This window comes from Bos taurus, chromosome 21 (genome assembly GCF_002263795.3).
Source record: "Bos taurus isolate L1 Dominette 01449 registration number 42190680 breed Hereford chromosome 21, ARS-UCD2.0, whole genome shotgun sequence".
In the NCBI taxonomy this organism is placed as follows: domain Eukaryota; kingdom Metazoa; phylum Chordata; class Mammalia; order Artiodactyla; family Bovidae; genus Bos; species Bos taurus.
In genome coordinates, this window is record NC_037348.1 from 41,957,515 (window position 1) to 41,977,005 (window position 19,491).

Below are 19,491 nucleotides of genomic sequence, written 5' to 3' on the forward strand. Positions count from 1 at the left end.
TTTTTCTCGCTTGTTCTAGTCTCCTGGGAAATGAAACAAACTTGGGTGTCATCTTCTGCTTAATAACCTTTCATGTAGTTGAAATTGCTATTCTCCACAAGTACCTCAAGCAAATTTTTTTTTTAAAGGAGAACTGCCTGAACTATAAAATAGCAATCTAGGGCTGTGAGTCAGCATTTCACCCACACACATCAAAATGATTTAAAATAGGTAACACATAATCTTTTTGAAAGACATACACTTCTTTGGAGAAATTCTGAGAAAATTGGAGTTTGCAAGTTTATGAATAGTTTATTACATTTCAATAAGTGTATTGTGAATCAATAAAGCAAAAGTTCAGGACAATGAGCTCACTACCAAGCCAATTATTGATCCTCAAGTTCTAAAATAGAATAGTACAGGAAGGATACAGAGAAAATAGGATTTTTTTCTTAAGACACTTTAAGAATCTAAGGAACCCAATCCTAAAGAAATTGTATAAGACACAAAGAATTTTCAACAGCTACTTAAGGTATTTATTCAACTCAATTTTTCATCTTTTGATAATTAAGAAACACTATTTCATTTTCACTCTTTAAAATATTTGATTCAAGTCAAAGGAGTTTGCAAAAAGTGAACAATACCTTTTATTGATTCATTTGTTCTTTCAACTTCTTATAGATCTTTCTCTCTTGGCTTTGAAAAGCCTACCTTACTGGCTATTTATATCACTGTCTTAGCTTAGGCTGTTAGAACAAAATACCATACACTTACGGTGGCTTAAACAACAGAAATTTATTTTCTTATAGTTCTGCAGGCTAGAAGTTCAAGATCGGGGCACCAGCATGGTCAGTTTCTGGTAAAGGTTCTCTTCCTCGTTTGTAAAAGGCCCCCTTCTCACTGAATCTTCACATGGCCGGAAAAGAAAGGGTGAGTAAAATCTTTGGTGTTTCTTCTTATGAGGACACTAATCCCATCATGAGGACACCCACTCTCATGATCTATTAACCCTGATTACCTTCCAAAGGCCCCATCTGCAAATACCATTAGGAGACTTGGGAGACTCCAACATATAAATTTTGAGAGGGGAGGACACAAAAATACACTAAAAGAAAAAATGACACTGGGTCCAAATCACTAAGTCAATAAAACAGAAATAAACAAATCAACTTGTTTTCAAGTAATTCCAGCAGAAAGCTTCCCTTTTTATTCCTATTATATAGCAATCTAAATCAACAAGAAAAGAACTTCCTAAAAAAATTATGAACACTAATTTAATTAAACAGTAACTTTTAAAAACCAAAGACAAACAATATGACACACACTGTTTTGGTAAAAAACTGAGAAACAGAATATTAATCAAGAATATTAAACAAAAACAACAACTTTTAGTCCCCCATCCCCTGTTCCTATATCAACTAAAGATTCTTAACTTAAAGCACTTGGATATTCTTGGAAAGTAATATTAAAATGCACAATAACATTTCTGCATTACATTTTCATAGTATTAGAAGAATAGTAAATGCATATTCTTTTATTCAAAATATGGAAATCTGAAATATTAAAACAAATTTGACAAAATTATAATTGGTTTGTGCTGGGTTTTACCTAGTTTTAACACAAATAGTGATTTTTATTACGTACCACATATATTTGAGGGCATAAGAAATATATTTTTCTTGATTGTACAAAATGCTTCACAGCAAAAAGCTTAAATACAACTCTCTAGGAACACTTCCATGTTCTTATCAATGACCATAAAGTGAAGAGAGGATATTTCAAGTTTCTGAGTGTCAGTGTAGGGGAAAGTGGGATGGAAGGTGACTGACATCCACAGTTAGGTGACTGGCAAGGTCATCTAATTAGGAGGCTGCAGAGTTGTGGATGGAACCCAGGATTTTCTTATCTAAAAATGCTGCAGATTCGTGTACTCAAGAAGAAGGGGCTGCTGCTGCTGCTGCTAAGTTGCTTCAGTCGTGTCCAACTCTGTGCAACCCCATTGACGGAAGCCCACCAGGCTCCCCCGTCCCCGGGATTCTCCAGGCAAGAACACTGGAGTGGGTTGCCATTTCCTTTTCCAATGCATGAAAGTGAAAAGTGAAAGGGAAGTCGCTCAGTCGTGTCCGACTCTTAGGACCACATGGACTGCAGCCCACCAGGCTCCTCCGTCCATGGGATTTTCCAGGCAAGGGTACTGGAGTGGGGTGCCATTGCCTTCTCCAGAAGAAGGGGCTAGGGAATCTAATTACGGCTGTCGAAACTTTCAAAACTCAATTAGGTGTGTGTACGGTCCATTGGTGTCGAGCTTTAACACCTGCCTATTGCCGTAAGTACCGTGTTTCACGACAACCCCAGCTTCAGCACACTTGCTATTAGCAGCTAATTCTTTTTTACAGAGATTCACAAATTGGGAATAAAGTTCTAATCCCTCTTCTTTTCCAGAGTTACAGTGATACTGCATGCTTCTTCCTTTTACTCTACCCCCAAGGGTGGCTTGAGGGATGATAAGAATGTTGCCAGGTAGATCCAATATAGAGACGTGCTTGCCATTTTCTGTTTCACTTAATTTCACATTTAACAGTGTATTAACTGGGTGGGGAAGAAAGGGAAAACAAAGCAAAAAACAAACATGAAGAAAAACAACAATCTTCTACTCAGCAAATTTCATGTTGAAAATCCAATTTGTCAGCTCATGCTTTTAACCCAAAGTCTCTATGTAGATTTCAAAAATGGCTTCAGTAAGCTAAATGATCTAAGCATGAAAAACAAGGAAGATTTCAAGCAGAAAATGGCATGATGTTTTAAATCTGACTTGGCAGTTAGGATCTTCCTGCAATAAAATCATCCAGAAAAGACTACAGAATTAACCATATACCAGAACTTTAAAATATTGCTTCCCTGAGGGATATATGAAAAGATTTTGCCTTTTTGTTCCTTTTTATATCTCAGAGCAAATCCTACTGGAAAAGACCATGAAAGATCCTCCACACACATATTATGCTTTATAACAAAGAATATTAAATAAAAACCTTAGTGCATTTATTATTTTAAACTTAGTTGCCTAGAGTTCTAAGCTGAAACAAAGATTCCAGGTTCAATTCTGTTACAAACTAGCTGATTTTGGAGTTTTATAACCTCAAAGGCATTATTAACATAGACTAATCATTTCATCAATACAAACATCACCAGTGGGAGAAGGATAAAGGTGAAAGGTAGAATCATCAGAAATTCATTGTCACAAAAATAAAATAAAATAAATTCATTGTCAACTGGAAAAGTAAATCCAAAGGCATAGAGTTACTGGCATTATCTTCACATACATACTGGAAAATATAGGATTATTACTTTTATGCCATTTATGGAAAGTACACTCACAGCTAGTAAGAAGTGTCAAAATAACCATAAATGTTTATGTGAGCTAAAAAAAACTAAACTTAGAGAACTTTTACATTTCAACACTGGCCAGTTTTCAAAACAAAAAGCAAACGAAATGCCTAATATAAACACTCAGGGTCTTTCTACCTCTACAAGGCATATAAGTAACTTCTGCTTATAAAGAATAGTCCTGAGAGGACACAGATGGTAAAAGAATTACTGAAACCTCACATTCTTTTGTGAATAATCAGGCTTGAAAAGCTATGGTTTCTGGTGGGGTATCAATGGTTTCAATTTTAGAAAGCCTGTAGCAAATATCAGCAAGGACTCAATAAGGCTTTTACTCTACAAATCAAGGAATTAACCTGGTGAAAACCTGCCAAGGTGAACATCCAAATGAATTTCTAAGTTATGCATTAAGCACTATCAATTTTCATTTAACTAATACCTATTTTAAAATACTTCTAATTTTCTCTATTATAAATAGGACTTTGCTATATAGCCAGCAGTCCTTATTGATTGCTTTTAAGGAAACTGTAATTCTCCAGAGCATTTCATTCCACAGAAATCACTACCCAGCTATCCAGGCCTCAGGCCAGTGACAGACTAAGAAGGCAGTTTTGAAATAATAGGCCAGAAAGGTAAATGCAATTTATTATACTTCCATACATCTCCCTCTACTGGCTCTGAGAATTCAATTAGTGCTGTTGGCATACAAAGATGGGCTTCCCCTATGGCCCAAGCAGTAAAGAATCTGCCTTCAATGCAGGAGACACAGGAGATGGGGGTTCAATTCCCCAGTCAGGAAGATTCCCCTGGAGGAGGAAATAGCAACCTACTCCAGTATTCTTGCCTGGAAAATCCCACAGACAGAGGAGTCTGTCCAGAGTTGCAGAGTCAGACACAAGTAAGTATGCATGCATTGATGATTGATAACGCAAATATCAGTTGTTATTGTTGCTAACGTCCGACTCTTTTGGGACCCCATGGACTGTAGCCCACCAGGCTTCTCTGAGCATGGATTCTCCATGCAAGTATACTGGAGTTGGTTGCCGTGCCCTCCTCCACGGGATCTTCCCAATCCAGGGATTGAACCTGTATCTCCTGCATTGCAGGCAGATTCTTTACCACTGAGCCACCAATATCAGCATGTAGAAGTAAATACAAATACAAATGTCAGTAAGTAGAATTAAAATGAGATGATGAATTAATGGCATCTTGGGGCTTTCTTTGGGGCTCAGCTGGTAAAGAATGTGCCTGTAATGTGGGACACCTGGGTTCAGTCCCTGGGTTAGGAAGATCCCCTAGAGAAGGGAAAGGCTACCCACTCTTGAGAATTCCATGGACAGTACAGGCCACAGTGTCGCAAAGAATCAGACACAACTGAGTGACTTTCACTTTCACTTTTTGGAAACTCAAGTATCTCTAATGATGAATATGGGAAGCAAAGCTTTGACAGGGCCCCTGAATCTGTCCAATTATACTGAAGATGAATTGAGGAAGATTATGCACATTTCTATGTTAGTCATGCTACTTCAGACTTTATGGTTGTAACTGGTTATTATGTTCCCAAGAGGTACATGATTTGACTGGAAAAATCTGAATCCATGTAATAAGTATGAGGTGGGCTGTTTAAGAGAATCCCATCACACTGGCATACTTTGCCTCCTGGAATAGAGGGAAGTACAAGCTACTTCTATCAATAATAGATGGACTTGTTTTGCTTATAACTCACACCAGTAGAATGTGATTCTTAAGAGTCACAGTTCTTTACTGAGAATCATGATATATAAAAGCTTTGTGTTATAGACTGTCCACTAGAAGAGTTAAGGCGGACTTTTAACTGACTACAATCTCATGCACATATTCAAAGTAAACTCAGAAAGACATACATGTATGTACACAGGATTTAATTACTACATAACAAAATGCGGCTTGCATTTGGCTGGTTCATTTTGCCTTATTATAATTAGGATCCATTTAAGAATATATAAAAACAAGTTTAGAAAGTCAACATTAAGTCATGAAAAAAATGCCCTTCCTGTTTTTGAAGATTTCTACTATATACTTTTTATGGTCAATAAGGCCTTAATTCAAAGCAGAAACAGACAGAATGCCCAACAACCAAGCCTTAAATCCCTGCAATCATCCTCTCTAACAAGAGACCTCATTTAATTTTCTCTTTAAACACTTTAAAGCTCTGTATTATCCTCCAGATTCAAATTTCAAACTATTACAGTTACTGGCTTTCCATCCTTACCTATCACAGGCCCCTCTCAAGTCTAGTTTTCAACTTCTGACAAAGTTGTCAAACATGTTTGATGTCTCAGCATAAAATCTCCTCTAGAAGCTTTAGCCCTTTGTTCAAATTGTTCTTCATTGGGCTATTAACGCTTGAGTTCCACTGTTCAAAGCTCTTCTGGGTTAATTAACTTCTGCCTGCTTCAATTACCCATCTGTATAGTTTACGTGTATGTATTAGTCACTTAGTCATGTCCAGTTCTTTGTGATCCCATGGACTGCATTCCGCCAGGCTCCTCTGTTCTTGGGATTTTCAGGCAAGAATACTGAAGTGGGTAGCCATTGCTTTCTCCAAGGCATCTTCCTGATCCAGGGATCGAACCCAGGTTTTCTGCATTGCAGGCAGATTCTTTATCATCTGAGCTACTTTATTAATCCAACTAATGGGTAATGCCTTTACTAATGAAGAGAAAGATAACCTGTCCCCAACTTTAGGGATAGCTCCACTATTTCAGGCTTTTTTTTTGGACATAATTATTCTATCAAATACTGTCTTGAGATAGCATATGGTTTGATTTGGTATATCTGAACCTATGTAATTATCAAAGGAATGTGCAGAGGTATAGACTATTTAGAACACTGGGAAGATGGAGGCAGGTAAATTATGCCTGCAGAGATGCCCGAACACTGACTTTGTTTTCTCTGCCCCTAGGGGAGGTGTGATTATGATGATACCAAACTTGATTCAAGAATATTTATATGCATTTCCTACAAAGAATTTACAGAATGTAAATTTTTCCATAATAATGATATAAGCCTGATCTACACAGATTTGAACCACATCTTGCATATACAGTGTCACCTACATCCCCCTGTTAGGGCCTCTAAGAGATAAGAAAACTATATTAAGAAATGCAGCATCTGTTTTTCTCTGTGTGGCCACCCTGCTTCCACAAGTTTCTGTATCCTTGGCTAAATACTGCTGTGTTGTCTCTGTGTGTTTTTGTACACTCTTCTAAACCAGTCCATCAGCCATCCGAAAAGCTGCAGATATTTTAAAAGAATTCCACCACACTTGCTTACATTAAGTTTTGGAACAGGAAAATAAATAAAGTCAACAACAGAACACAGAGTTAAGTCATTTATAACTTACACACCTGTATAATATAAGATTGTACTCTTTGGCCCTTCTGGTTCATCTATTGCTATTCACTCTCACTCTTATAAAACAAATAATACTAAACACATACCCATTTTGGGAAGAAGTTCTTTATCAGCTCCCTTGAAAAAGCACACGTAGATCACTAATCCTCTTTGAACCTATGAGAAACCACAATAAACTCAGATCAGAAACTTCTATAGAGAGATACAGAGGAAAATGAATAAAATTTTACAACTGTTATAGGTAAGAGGTTAAACTCAGAAGAAGAGAAATAACTTTTTACAATAGTCTTGATTTCTTAAATGTGTGAGAAAATATTTTTCTATATTCAATCACCTCAGTTATCACTTCTTTCAAAAATCAAGTTAAAAATACAGTCAAGGTAAGTATTTTCATAAGGTAAATTCCTAGAAGTAAGACCCCTGGGTGATTTTAAAATCCAGATAAACCTGGTGAGCTCAACAAACTTTTAAAAAATAAATTGATGGCACCTAAAAAAAAAAAAACCAAAGAGCCAAGAGCAGTGAAGACCCCAAGTTATACCTTCAAACCTCTAATCAAAATCATTAGGATTATGAACTAGACTTCTTCCCTGGTGGCTCAGACGGTAAAGCGTCTGTCTGCAATGCAGGAGACCCGGGTTCAATCCCTGGGTTGGGAAGATCCCCTGGACAAGGAAATGGCAGCCCACTCCAATATTCTTGCCTGGAAAATCCCATGGACAGCAGAGCCTGGTAGGCTACTGTCCATGGGGTCCCAAAGAGTCGGACACGACTGAGCAGCTTCATTTCACTTCACTTCCCCTCCTCAAGTAAAGCTGACAGATTTAGAAACATTCAGTTTTGCAGAGGCTTATTCATTCAACATCAAATGAATTCACATAATATCAGATATGACTGATGTATAAACAACATTGTGACTTACATGTCTTTTGACATCATCATTCTTCGTTCTTACTAATCCATTTACTTATAAATAATAAAAATAAGGGTCTGATTCCATTGCAATAAACTCCAAGAAATTTCTGTCCTATTATTTTTTTGTTACTTTTGTTAATTCTTTAAATACACACAGTGATTAAACCTTGGAAATCGCATTCATATTAAGTTCTACATCAAGAGGTTGTCTGTTATCAGGAATGTAAGCTTATTTTATATAATGACTAGGACATTTCTTTCTTAGCTCTTGTAGGAGAGAGACTATATGGAGAAGACATTTGATAAATGACTTTCATTTTGCTGCAAAGCGAATCATTAAATTTTTTATTTTGTAGATTAACCTTTTGAGTCCAAGAGCTATTGTGAAAATTAAAGGAGTTAATATCTGTAGAGTACTTAAAACAGTGCCTGGTTCATAGTAAGAGCTATATATTTGCTTATTAAGTATGTGAAAAGAAATTTAAGGACTGAAACACAATTTATTTTACATCTTAACTCCCAAAGCACTTTATAGACTGTTTTGTACATGATAGAGGCTCTGCTGAGTGCATTTAAGTTCAACTTTATCTTATAGGTTCTATGTGTTATCTAAATAGTCTTCTAAATAAATATAAACACAGCTCTGCATTCACACCTGATCTATCTGGATAGGAAGTAACCTTCTACAAGTGCGATTGCCTTTCAGAGGACTAGGGTGAAGCTGGGGAGAAGGAAGACAGATCTCATTGTTCTATTAGCCCTTTGACCCTCTCCCAAAGCTCCTCAATAAAATAGCTTCATCCCTCCATCAAAAAAAAAATTAAATAGTGCTCTTGGAACTAGCAAGTGCCTCCAGCGCATACCCACTGTAAGGAGGTGGCAGGTGGAATGATACAGATACCTGCACCACTGTCACAGCCTTCTCTCCTGGGATTGTTTTGGCACAGGGCAAAATTTTTCAAGCACATTCATATTCGGACACGTTATGAGGTGCCTGAAAAATCCCTTGGACAGAGGAGCCTGGTGGGTTACAGTCCATGGGGTTACAAGAGTCTGACATGACTTAATAACTAAACAACATCAGATTTAAGCATCTAATTACTTGCATGAATAAATGCCTGTTCTTACCACTCACCACATACCACTCCTCATTAAGGTATTTTCTTTTAGTTTACCACAACAATAGCTCTTAAATTGTGACCTACAAATTCCCATTTTCAAAACAGAATCACTTTCCTTATAGCTTCTTTTGGTATAAACAGAGCATTTCAAATATATAGAGAAGTAAAGATAATTCTCACTGTAGGTTAAAAAGTTCATGCCTCTCAGGAAGAAAAACATTACTGTGAGAGCAAAGATCTAAATGAATGAAACCAAGAATACGCAAAGTAACCTTCAAATCTTTGTGACAATTAAAAAAGAAAGCTTTTAAAAAATTATAACTGTTAATAACAGAATGGAGGATGCTTGAGAAAGAGGAAAGTATTTACTCTCTAATTACTTGTCAACTCTTTATACTAATTTAACCATGTGTGGGAGTGGAAGAGAAAGCTTTAAAATAGCTTTTAAAGTTTATAAACACACTGATAGTTTGGCAGGCCGCAATAAACTACTTGATTTTGCATAAGGAGATGCGACATGAAGCATATAAAAAGATAAAGAGGCATGGAAGAAATCTAAATGATTAATAGTTTGGGATTTATAATCCCCTGAAAGCAAAGGGGACGACAGAGGATGAGATGGCTGTATGGCATCACCGACTCAATGGACGTGGGTTTGAGTGAACGCCAGGAGTTGGTGATGGACAGGGAGGCCTGGCATGCTGCAATTCATGGGGTCGCAGAGTCGGACACGACTGAGCGACTGAACTGAAGCAAATATAAAAATAGGCAACTCTTTGGAAAGGATGGCAAAAAAGAAAGAATAAAATTTCAAAGTAAGGAAGATAAATTTTTAAAAGGCCACAACAAAAGAAACAAGAAATGAATTTTTAAGAAAAAGGGACGGCAAAAATACCGGAATGTTTATGCTTATAAATATTCAGTATTTCCAAATTACCAGAGGGTAACATGGACGCAGGAGCCTGGTAGGCTGCAATCCATGGGGTCACTAGGAGTCGCACATGACTGAGCGACTTCACTTTCACTTTTCACTTTCATGCATTGGAGAAGGAAATGGCAACCCACTCCAGTGTTCTTGCCTGGAGAATCCCAGGGACGGGGAAGCCTGGTGGGCTGCCGTTTCTGGGGTCGCACAGAACTGGACACGACTGAAGCGACTTAGCAGCAGCAACAGATTGTGATGTAAGAATAGTCATCTACATACGGTCTATGTGTTGTATTTAAAATAATAACGAAGATTGTGTTACAGAGTGCTAGATCTGGTATGGGATTCAGCAGATGAGTGAATGAAATGATCCATTTAAGTTTCTTGGTACCTCCAAAAGTTTTATTTATTATTATTACAAGTTTTTCCCCTTCTGCGAGTGGTCCTGCTAAGTCACTTCAGTGGTGTCCAACTCTTTGTGAGACGCCATGGACGGCAGCCCATCAGGCTCCTCTGTCCATGCCATTCTGCAGGCAAGAATACTGGAGTGGGTTGCCATGCCCTCCTCCAAGGGATCTTCTCCATCCAGGGATCGAATTTGCAAATTTTACGTCTCCTGCATTGGTAGGCGAGTTCTTTACCACTGAGCTACCAGGGAAGACCTCCCTTCATTTCAGCTTACTCCAAAAATAAGTCAGGGCCTCAAAGAACATGTTTTTGCATGGAATTTTGCATATGGGCAGGCTGTCTTAAAAAGGCAAATATTCAAGTGGAAGGACTTTTGGCGTAAATGTTTAAAATTCTTTGGAGGAAGTGTGTTTGATAACAATTCAACTTTTAAAGTAGTGGTCTTTGTTCCTAGTGTGAAATAAGTCAAATTTTTAAGTTTCTTGAGAAAGGAAGTTTCATAGGCAATCTCATTACTGTGTTAACACCTAGCTGCACCCAACATAAGACGGAATTCGACGGGATCTGGAGTACCAAGTCAAAACAGATCTTCAGCGTTTGCAACAAGTCTAACCTAGAAGCTCGAACCAGACCACCACAAGTCACCAGCAGCCCGGGCAAGGCGCCAGGAGTGAGAAGGCTTTTTGCTCTTTTGAAGCAAGAGGTCTGAGACTACTAGGCCTGAAGTACACTGAGCTCAGGTAGATCGTTTGAGAGGAAGCTCAAATCCCCGGGGTCCCTCTTAATCTCCTCTGGAAGTCCGAGGGAGAAGGGGCCGGGGCCAGTGATGCAAGACTGAGGAGAAAGGCGAGGCCAGGCAGGCATTAACGGCAGCGTTGGGTGGACGGGCCAGGAGTCCAGCGCCGACCGCACCACCTGCCAGGCGCCAGCAGGCTGGCTCGGAGTGAGCGCCGGGTACGAATCACCAGGACAGCACGGTGAGAACCGCCCCTGCGCGCCATAGGATAACCGGAGCTGCGGGGCCAACGTTACCTCCACCCATTCGGCCTCGACGTCCCCCTCGGCCGGGCGTACTTGCAGCCGGGCGTGCAGGCACTGCTGCAGGAGAGCCCGGGCCTGAGGCGTTCTGCCACTGTCAGCCATAGCTCAAGCTGCGTGGATATCCCACAGGTTCCGGCCTCGCGCCGCACAGGCCAGCCCTCTACGCTCAGGGAGGATGGGGCGGGGCGCGGCGAGACGGAGGAACATCCTGGTCGCTCGTGGCCCCGCCTCCAGGGGGGCGGGGCCTTTGCCTGGCTCTCCGGTGACCCGGATGTGCGGGCTTCACAGCTCTGTCAATACAATCTTTAACTCTACCCCAACCTGCAACTCGGTAGAAGACGCTCAGTGGATTCTTTTAAAAGATTTTAAGGACCCAGTGGTTCTCTTCCCTGCATACCTTTTTAAGACACATTTTTTCATCTCAGTTTCCAAACGTTAAACAAAATTAAATCTGCATAAATCCATATTATGTCCATTATGAAGATAGGTAAATAGAACGAGTCAATTGAATCACAAAACAAGTGTAGGTGAAACTGAAAGGTCTAATAAATCTTTCAAAAAATTTCCTTACCCCAATCAGTAAAGCAACACTGCCACCTAAATGCTATATAAATCATTCTTCTCTCGCGGTTGTCGAAAGGTATTGATAGGCTATATGAATACATATTTGAACATCAGTCTTTCATAGAATATACTCAATAAAAATATTCTTATACAAGAAAGCCTGTGATTGTTAATAAATTTTAAACATGCTCCTAATTGTAAAAACTATATATTCTGTGGTGTTTCCTGTAAGTACATATTAGAGTGTATGTAAAATTAAATACTTGATTTTCTTTCCCACATAACGTATTTCTTGAACCTGCATCAGATTAGCATTATTTTTCTATGGGCTTCAAGGATTTAGATGAGGGATAATAGTGTTACCCTGACTGCATTACCCAGGTCATTGATTTGGGCTCAACTGGCACAATATGCCTGTACATTTCTCTCTGTTGTTTTAGAAGATGACATCACTGACAGTGTTGCTATCCATACAAAGTAGTGTGATTGAAGAAAATAATCCGTGCGTAATCAAAGGTCCTTTCTACACAGAATTGAAACTGCCTGTTTGTTGGTTATCTTGCAGGCTGCCTGCACACATTTGTAAAAACAGCAAAATCTCATATTATCTCTGATTGCTGCATTGCAGGGGTTCATACATTTGTTGACATTTGTCTGCAAAGCACAGACAAGTTGCATTGTCTGCACTTTTATGTCTCTATTCTCTTTGACTCCCAGACTCAAGTTTTACAGGGCTTGAAGGAATTTTGACATAGAGGTGCTTAACCTTGAGCTTGAATGAGAGAGGACTTCATGTCCATTTGTATATGGATGTAGGAGATAGGGAAGTCTCTTGAAAATAGTCTGTGGTTCCCAGAAATTTTTACACAATGAAGGGTTCAGCAAATTGGGAAATCCTTCTTGTGAATAGATGGAGTCTGGTGGGTAATGGTTAGCCTCTCAAAAAACACCAGTTACTTTTAAATCTTTATGTTGGGTGCTGATCTTATTCTTTCCTTCTACCTGCAGAGGTCAGTAGAGAGTAGGCACCAAAGAGAAAGTATTTACTTTCTGTATTTTATTTATTTTTTTGGAACCTCTAACCTCATTCCACAGAGAATTTAAGAAAGTCAGCTATACCTGCAATAAAATAGTGAAATGTGAATAAAAATAAAGCATAGGAAGTAAAGGAAAATGGAATTATGTCAGTTGCAATGTGGGAAATTGAAAACAGACAAGACTATTTTTGACTGGAGTGCTGAGCTGACAATGTAGCAAAGTTTTCACAGATATGTAACTGTAATTTTTGTTATGAGACAGTTATGTTCATCATGTGTAATTCTGAAGTGGATCGTGTTGTACAATTTTCTTCAAGTTAGAAGTAAAAGGCAAAGCACAACATTAAGTTGGCTCTAGAGGAAGGTTAACTGGAATGTAAAGAGAGCTTTTCCTTGTGAGAATACAAGAAATCACTGGGCAGAAATAGTTCTGAAACACAGTGCTGAAAGGAGACCATCTGGATAGCGTGTTAGTTATGAATGCATTCCAGGCCCTCTGAAATGTATAATAATTTAGAGTTATTTTAAGTGATTTAATTCATTCAAGTTGGCTGCCCCAAATTTTAATGCTCAAAAGTGTTTCACAAACATAAAAAAATTGAGAACCACTTCTGAAAGATCCCTTGCAGCTGATAGTCAGCTTCCTGATTGCAACAAGGAGTAGTCTGTTTCATCATTCTTGGAATGAGCGGAGCTTTTCCTAAGATTTAGCTCTAAAATGAGCCTCTCGCCTGAGGCTTTACATGGAAATGTTAATCAGTAGAAAAGCAACACGAGGAGGGAGATGTTTCATTTCAGGGAAGGCTGGAAGAAACCTAACCCCCTACTTCAAAGCTTAGAAAAGTTTCTTTTTCCTCAGTGCCTAGGGAGGCGATAAGGTTATGAGAAATTGGTTCATACTCACTAAAATGCATGTAAATTGGGATAGAGCCAGAATACGAATGGATTTATTTGTATAATAAGAAATATTACTGTCATGGAGTGGAAATTCTCACATAAGGCATGATCAGCACATTTTCCCCTGTGGTCAAGCAGAGTCTACTAGATTATATTCAGAAGTGTCTTTACCAATTTACTGTAAGAGACAGACACTCTTCCACCAAGGCATCTAAAACTGAGGTGTGAAAGACCCATGTGAATTCTGGCTTCAAGACACTTGACACATGCATTAATACTGTGAAGAAAAAGGAAACACACATATTTAAAAAAGAACTTTAAAAGAAAACTCCAAGGGCAAATGTTCCAGTCATAACCATATATATTTTTGTCACCATATATTTTTGTCATGGCATTAATTCAGTTGAAGTCTCTCCCAGATGAAAATATGAGGCCTGGTAAGATGATAGTTCCCACCTAAGAGCTGTGTGTGCTGTGTGCTGAATAGCTTTAGTCGTGTCTGACTCTTTGCGATCCTGTAGACCATAGCCCACAAGGCTCCTCTGTCCATAGGATTCTCCAGGCAAGAATACTGGAGTGGGTTGCCATTTCCTTTTCTAGGGGATTTTCCCAACCCAGGGATTGAACGAACCTGTGTCGCTTATGTCTCCTGCTGAGTCCCTTCTTAACATGAATAGTTTGTACAAACAGGTAGGAAATGGAATTGAGTTTGGAACCTGATATTGATTGTTCTTTTGTTCATCTTGCTTTTTAAAATTCTATTTTATTACTGCACCATTTGCTGGTGTGTTGCCTAGGTAACGTATCATAGCAAGTGCTTTTAACTCTAAGGCAATGATGTATATCTTTGGCAGTCTGTAGAGTTTCCCCAGGGCAGGCTGATAAATTATCTTCATCTTTGGGTTATTTTTCAGTTCATAGTGTTCTGATAACTTAGCAAAGCATTGCATAACCTTTTGAATATTTGTATACTTCTGTCAAATCAGGCCAGCCTGTTGTAAGGGCTTTTTAAAATAATTTTGACACCTGCATCCTTTATAGAAAAAAATTGTAAAAGATTTTGAAATGGGCAAAGAGATTTCTAGGTATCTTTTTAACAGAATGCTGGAGCATCTGAGATTCACCTAGCCCTAGAGGGCCATACAGGATTGGTTTGTTTTTCTTTCTTTTTTTTTAGGATTTGTCTGTGACTAGATTATTTTACAACTCTGTAGAAATAGAAGCTAACTCTTTGCATAGTGATAGAAAGCAAATCATTCATGCCTGTAAATTTTGATCATTACTCTGTGGATATGTTTTGCCAGTTTTGCATCTGTTTGTAAATTCATTTCAGCATTCTTTTCCTGAATATAAATATATAGCACCTTGAGTAGTTTTTTCTCTCTCTTTCTAATAAACTTTAGAATAGTACCACAGAAAGTTATCCCTCACCTGATTTCTCCTATTATTAATATCCTGAATTACTATGGTATATTTGTTACAACTAAGAAATCAGCACTGGTATATTAATTAAACTCCATACTTTATTCAGATTTATTAGTTTTTTCTTAAATCCTTTTTTTTGTATCCCATCCAGGATACCACAATGTATTCAACCATCATATTTCCTTAGGTCGTGACAGTTTCTCAGACTTTCCTTGTTTTTGATGACCTTTAAAGTTTGGGTAGTACTGATCAGGTACATTGTACGATGCCCCTCTATTGGAATTTGGTGTCTTTTCTCATGATTAGAGCAGGATTATGGGTTTTTGGAGGATGACCATAGAGATGAAGTGCTTCTGATTACATTATATCAAAGATACATGCTGTTAGCAGGTCTTATCAGTGATAATGTTAACCTTAATTACCTGGCTAAGGTAGTGTGTTTGCCAGATTTCTCCACTGTAAATTTATACACATACCCACTTCCATGATTTATTCTTTGGAAGCAAATCACTAAACACAGCCCACACTCAAGGGGTAAGGAGTTACAATCTATCTCCTTGGCTAGGAAGTATGTACATAAATTTTTTGGAATTCTTTATTTGAGAAGGGAGAAGGAAATGGCAACCCACTCCAGTATTCTTGCCTGGAGAATCCTGTGGACAGAGGAGCCTGGAGGGCTGCTGTCCATAGGGTCACACAGAGTCGGACGCAACTGAAGCGACTTAGCATGCATGCAAACATTTGAGAAGATTTGAGTTCTTTTTTTGAGCTGGTTGTAATATATCACTGGCTTCTTCCTTGTTAAGAATGAATGAAATAAAAGTTTTTGACATATGCTAATTTTATGTTTGTATGAGAATTGTGATTTTATTCTTTTTTTTTAAAAAATTTCCTCTTATATCTTTCTACTGAGAAATGTTGTAGAAATTATTTTTTATGTAGTTCTTTGAAATCGATGGATAAATGCCATAAACAAATACATTATTTGGGAAATAAGTTAATGATTATTTATAGTCAGAGAAAATATGTCGTTTTATCACACTGTTCAATCAGGGACCTATCAGCAATCAAATAACATAGTCTACATAGAATAACCTTAGAAGAGTTTTACTGACAGAGGCATTATGTACAAAGTTGTAGGTGTAGGAGATCCATAGTGGGTAGCATAGTAACTTAGGACTTCAGTTCAGTCGATCAGTGGTGTCTGATTCTTTGCAACCCCATGGACTGCAGCACGCCAGGCTTCCCTGTCCTTCACCAACTCCCGGAGCCTATTCAAACTCATGTCCATCACATCCGTGATGCCATCCAGCCATCTCATCCTCTGTCATCCCCTTCTCCTCCTGCCTTCAGTCTTTCCCAGCATCAGGGTCTTTTGCAAGGAGTCAGTTCTTCGCATCAGGTGGCCAAATTATTGGAACTTCAGCTTCAGCATCAGTCCTTCCAATGAATATTCAGAACTGATCTCCTTTAGGATGGACTGGTTGGATCTCCCTGCAGTCCAAGGGACTCTCAAGAGTCTTCTCCAACAACACAGTTCAAAAATATCATTTCTTTGGCACCCAGCTTTCTTTATGGTCCAACTCTCACATCCGTACATGACTACTGGAAAAACCATAGCTTTGACTAGATGGACCTTTGTCTTCAGGACAAAATCAAGACTTAGTAGCAGCTGAGATGTTACCATTCCCTTGGCCTGAAGGGGAAAGGGAGGGAATCTCGAATCCAGGGGTACACAGACCCTTAAGAGAAGGAATGGACCATGTGCTAAGAAGCACAGTTAACTTTAAGTAACCTTTTAGGAAAGGAGCTAGGAAAAGAAACACCTGACAGCATTGTCTGCCTTCCTTCTGTTTCCTGCCAGAGCGCCCCCATCATAAAACCTAACCAGAAACTAAGAAGCAGGGGACCTGTTGATGTCCCAACATCCAGGGCAGAAAACAAGGGGGAGAATGCTTGGTGTCGATCTGTAGGCAAGTGAAAGACATCTGGCACCCTGACCTAAGAGGTTGTCAAGGCCACAATGAGGACTCTTTTATCCCCCTTTGGTAGGAATATAACAGCTGAGAAGACAAGGAGAGACATCGCTGCTGTTAATGTTTCTAGTGGAAATATTTAATTTTTCCAAGAGTTTAGCAAGGTGAAGTTTGACTTAGTGAGTAATCAGTGTAAGATGAGTCAAAGTCTTTTACGCCTCCTCTGGCCTTTTTTTTTCCGGCCTTTGGGAATATGGCAAGACATCAGAGGAGAATGGTTGCTAAGACTCTTGCCTTGGTGAAAATGCCCCCTATAATGCCCAGCTTGCATGGCAGGAAGGTGTCAACAAAAATTTAATCAGTTGATCTAAAAAGAAATGGAAATTTTTATTTGAGCCAGATTTGAGGATTATAACCCAAAGAGCATCTCAGAAAACTCTGAGAACTATTCCACCCTTTAGAAGTCAAGGCACAGTTATATAAATGTTTTGAAACAGAAGGCTGTACATTAAATGACATATTACTGATAGTGTATACAACCCAGATCTAAGCATCTTATGACCCTTTGCAAGAATAAGGAAGAATGTCATCTTTTAAAAAATTTAATTTGTTGATGTATACGTGTGTTTTTTGGTTGTTTCTTTGTTTTTAAATATTTATTTCTTTGGCTGCACTGGGTCATATTTGTAGCATATGGGATCTAAATCTCTGACCAGAGATGGAATCTAGGCCTGCTGCATTGGGAGCATGGAGTCTTAGCCACTGGACCACCAGGAAAGTTCCAAGAATGTTATCTTTTAAGGAGTTGTTTTGATGCTAGGAGAGTGTTCCTTTTTATGGTTAAGAAGGTATGCAGGTGGGGGAGGTTTGTCTGATGTGTAATGCAAATATACAATGGACGGTAGCTGGGGAGAGAGGAGTTCAAAGGACAAAGAAAATTTTTATGTTTAAATTTTCCTTATTTTGCCATAAAATAAGAATTTTATTTCACAAAGGAAGGAAACCACTGCCTTCAAGGGATCTTTAAGACTTGACTAAGAGGCATGCTACAGGGAGCCACTATGGACTTACAGCTCTCTTTTGGACCATGGGGGAAGAAAATTTGGAATCAAATTTGATTTGATACCGAAAAAATAATGAACCATTTTCATTGTCTTTGAGTGCTGTAACTAAGTAAACTTCATACTGACTCCAGCAGGAAGTAAATAAATAATAGAATTTTGATAATGAATTGTTCATATACATCTAAATCTTCAATTGCATTTACTTGACCTCCAAGGTCAGGGGCGGCACACCCGAGGTAAGGGGCAGTGGCTGGGAGGAGCTACCCCACATCCAAGAAGGGGTGGCTGGGCGGGTGCAGGAGGACCGAGAGGAGCTACTCCATGTTCAAGGTCAGGAGGGGCGACTGTGAGGAGATACCCCTCGCCCAAGGTGAGGAGCAGCAGCTGGAGGAGCTGCTGGAGGAGCCGTGAAGAGATACCCCACGTCCAAGGTAAGAGAAACCCATGTAAGATGGTAGGTGTTGCAAGAGGGCATCAGAGGGCAGACACACTGAAACCATAATCACAGAAAACTAACCAATCTGATCACACAGCCTTGTCTAACTCGATGAAACTAAGCCATGCCGTGTGGGGCCACCCAAGACGGATGGGTCATGGTGGAGAGGTCTGACAGAATGTGGTCTATTGGAGAAGGGACTGGCAAACCCCTTCAGTATTCTCGCCTTGAGAACCCCATGAACAGTATGAAAAGGCAAAAAGATAGGACACTGAAAGAGGAACTCCCCAGGTCAGTAGATGCCCAATATGCTACTGGAGATCAGTGGAGAAATAACTCCAGAAAGAAAGAAGGGATGGAGCCAAAGCAAAAACAATACCCAGTTGTGGATGTGACTGGTGATAGAAGCAAGGTCCGATGTGTAAACAGCAATATTGCATAGGAACCTGGAATGTTAGGTCCATGAGTCAAGGTCATTGGAAAAGACCATAATGCTGGGAAGGATTGGGGGCAGGAGGAGAAGGGGACGACAGAAGATGAGATGGCTGGATGACATCACCGACTCGATGGACATGGATTTGGGTAGACTCCAGGAGTTGGTGATGGACAGGGAGGCCTGGCGTGCTGCGATTCATGGGGTCGCAAAGAGTCAGACTCGACTGAGCAACTGAACTGAACTGAACTAAACTGAGATTAAAAAAAAAAAAAAAAAAGGAATTATCAGTATTATCAGATGGCAATTCCTTGATTGCTTCTTTTGGCAAGTGAAGCAAAAGAAATACTGTAGAGCCTTAGCATGCTTGAGGAAGGACAATATAAAGACCCCACAAATAGAGAACAATTCCAACTCTGGAATTAATTAATAAGTGCATTCACATATTTAGCCAGTTTTTGGTATAAACGTTTATTTATCATGCCAGACA

The 19,491-nt window shown here is 39.2% G+C and overlaps 1 protein-coding gene across 1 annotated transcript; it reads right to left on the minus strand.

Moving 5' to 3' along the window:
- Positions 1 to 498: 498 nt before the first annotated feature.
- Positions 499 to 11,346, minus strand: DTD2 (D-aminoacyl-tRNA deacylase 2). Its single transcript, XM_002696700.6, has 3 exons — positions 11,161 to 11,346; positions 6,846 to 6,915; positions 499 to 2,568 (listed from the first exon to the last, which is right to left on the minus strand). Exons 1-3 carry the CDS (start codon positions 11,269 to 11,271, stop codon positions 2,243 to 2,245), a joined length of 507 nt encoding a protein of 168 aa, XP_002696746.1. The 5' UTR covers positions 11,272 to 11,346; the 3' UTR covers positions 499 to 2,242.
- Positions 11,347 to 19,491: the final 8,145 nt, after the last annotated feature.